The sequence below is a fragment of the Cryptotermes secundus genome, unplaced genomic scaffold (genome assembly GCF_002891405.2).
Source record: "Cryptotermes secundus unplaced genomic scaffold, Csec_1.0 scaffold70, whole genome shotgun sequence".
Classification (NCBI taxonomy): domain Eukaryota; kingdom Metazoa; phylum Arthropoda; class Insecta; order Blattodea; family Kalotermitidae; genus Cryptotermes; species Cryptotermes secundus.
Genome location: NW_019734964.1, coordinates 1,212,814 through 1,215,316, shown reverse-complemented (window position 1 = coordinate 1,215,316; position 2,503 = coordinate 1,212,814). Strand labels below are relative to the sequence as shown.

At 36.9% G+C, this 2,503-nt stretch overlaps 1 protein-coding gene across 1 annotated transcript in view; it reads right to left on the bottom strand.

The window, feature by feature from the left end:
* Nucleotides 1–1,559: 1,559 nt before the first annotated feature.
* Nucleotides 1,560–2,503, bottom strand: part of LOC111869021 (ubiquitin conjugation factor E4 B) — a 35,630-nt gene continuing 34,686 nt past the window's right edge. Inside the window, exon 21 of the mRNA XM_023860201.2 lies at nucleotides 1,560–1,719. Coding sequence (XP_023715969.1) covers nucleotides 1,652–1,719 — 68 coding nt within the window. The 3' untranslated portion in view covers nucleotides 1,560–1,651. The remainder of the gene's footprint in view (nucleotides 1,720–2,503) is intronic.

Below are 2,503 nucleotides of genomic sequence, written 5' to 3'. Positions count from 1 at the left end.
GACTACACAAGAATAAGTCTTCTCAAAATCTGCGGCTAATTTTCATATGGATTCTTTGTTTTCCCTTCTGTTGAACTTCAGTAACTTGACAAACTTCTGGATTTGGGGCTCCCATAGAAGAGACAATAAAGGGTGCTGCCTTCGGGGTTGTAACACAGTGTAATTGTGAAAGAGAAGTTCGCTGATGTTTCAGAGGAACATACTGTCTCCATTTTTAGGGTCAAAGAGGTACTAAGTAAGCAAAAGGCAAGAAGTAATCACAAAGATGAGTAACCGGTTTCCTTCTTGCTTCAACCCTGATGGAGGCAGTTATATTTCTCTGAAACATCAGTGAACATCTAAACGAATATATACATCACATTCAAGAAGACAGTTCTCTTGATACACTCTTATTTTGCTGGAACATTCATTACTGTTTATGATTATAAAGGGATCAGACTATTGTGATATGACAGGTGAAAGCCAGAATGGTGGAGCTGGAGCAGAAGTCCAATGCTAAGCGACGGATCGGAAATAATGTTCCCATTACGATGAATAATAGCAAACAAGTCGTTGCCAGGTAGGAAGTTGCTAAACACAAGATGTTTTGTAGCAACGGATAACACTTAGAAAACCAAACCATTGTTTGGGAATTAAGACGTGGTATCCAAGACAACATATTCATGAAGAACAGTAATGGAACCCTTGTATGTGGTGATTTCTACTGGTGACTGCATGGAAGTTATAAAAGGGAGTGAACTCATGAATTCAAGGAGTAACTGAGAACAGTGAGAGATTCTTCTGAGATTTCATTTGTAAGAGAATTCAGAAGGAGTTCAGTGTGTGAGCTGTTACAATCAACTGTAACTGTAAAGTGCCAATAAACCCAATCAGCAAATCCAGAACCCATTAGTATTCATCACACAAAACCTGAATATGTTACACTATATTATCAACTATTCCTCACTGGTTTTGGAAATAAAATTATCCAAATAAAAATAGATATGGGATTCATGAAACCAATGAGAAATGCATTTTGTGAAACATATTCAACAAACGGATTTGCCCAGTGTCATATGGCCTTAATTCACATATATACATTTTAAAATCCATTGCAGTCTTCTATTAAAGCAATGCATTATGTATTTAGTAGGCAGAGCTGCATTCTAGCCAGATCTTATAACCAACCAGAACAGCACTTGACCAGATTTATTATGACAAGTTTATGAATGACATAAGCCAAATTTGAAAAGCTGAATAATCCTTAAAACAGCCTTATGGGATCGACAGTTGTACCACACACACATTCATATACACACATACACACACATATACAATAATCAATTGCATACCTTTATGTGGTGTTTGTCGAATCTTCTTTGTGGCATAGCTCATTAAACTGAGTCCATACATTGGCAGTAAAGTGAGTTTTTCCATTATTACTAAATATGTTCGAATTATCTGCCACTGTAGTCTTGTGGCTTAGAGGCGAGCAAGAAACTGTTGCATACCCAAGGTACACAGTACAGAAGGACTTCACACAATATGAGACAGGCTGCCTGTCTGCCCGCCCACCCGCCCACATATTGAGTTACAGCAGAGATCATTGCATGACCATCACGTTCACACCACACTTGCACCTGGACCCATGTATGTGGGCAAAGGTGACTCTTCACAGTGAAGATGCTGCTTTTTTCTTCTCACGTTTCCATACCAAAATTCTCTCCCTTAATTCTACAGCTGATACACAAAACAAACAAAAAATAAGAAACATTGCACTTCATAATATAATGTCATAGACATGTAATGTAAGATCAGTTCACAACTCTTTTTTTCAATTGCAGAGGTTATATAACACTAAATAAGAAGTAAAGATGTTCATAAATGATGACCAGAATTTGGAAGGCGATCTTGGTCTAGTTTATGCTACTATAACAGCAGTGATATGGGGAGATTGGGGGAGGGGGAAGAACAATGATAATCCAATCAAAATTCAAACTACATTCTTCCTAAATAAGACCTAGAATGTAACCACTACACAAACATACTCAGATGAACAGGCATTGCCTCTCATTCAAAACTGCACCTTCTACCTTAGATAGCTATGATTTCTTTTATGTAAAAATGTGAACTCATTCCCATATAATGTTAACAATTACTGACATGTATTTTTACAGATACCAGGAATCTCACTATATATATATGTATATAATATATAATATAGCTGAATTTGAACTCTGACTTTCTCAAAATGTGTCATTGTACAAAAAAACTCATGCGACATGAGTATATGTCTCATTACAATCTACTACTTCTATTTAAATTTTTAATATTGCGAATGTTTAATGAAATATGGGGAAGAATTTATGACTCTGCAATGCGATATACAGGGTGTCCCAGGAGGAATGGACCAAACTTCGGGAGGGTGTTCCTTATGTTAAAGTATGCCGATATAACCCAAAACACCTATGTCCAAAGTTGAACGGTTACGGAGATAATGGCCAGAGAAGTGTCAAACTTTGAC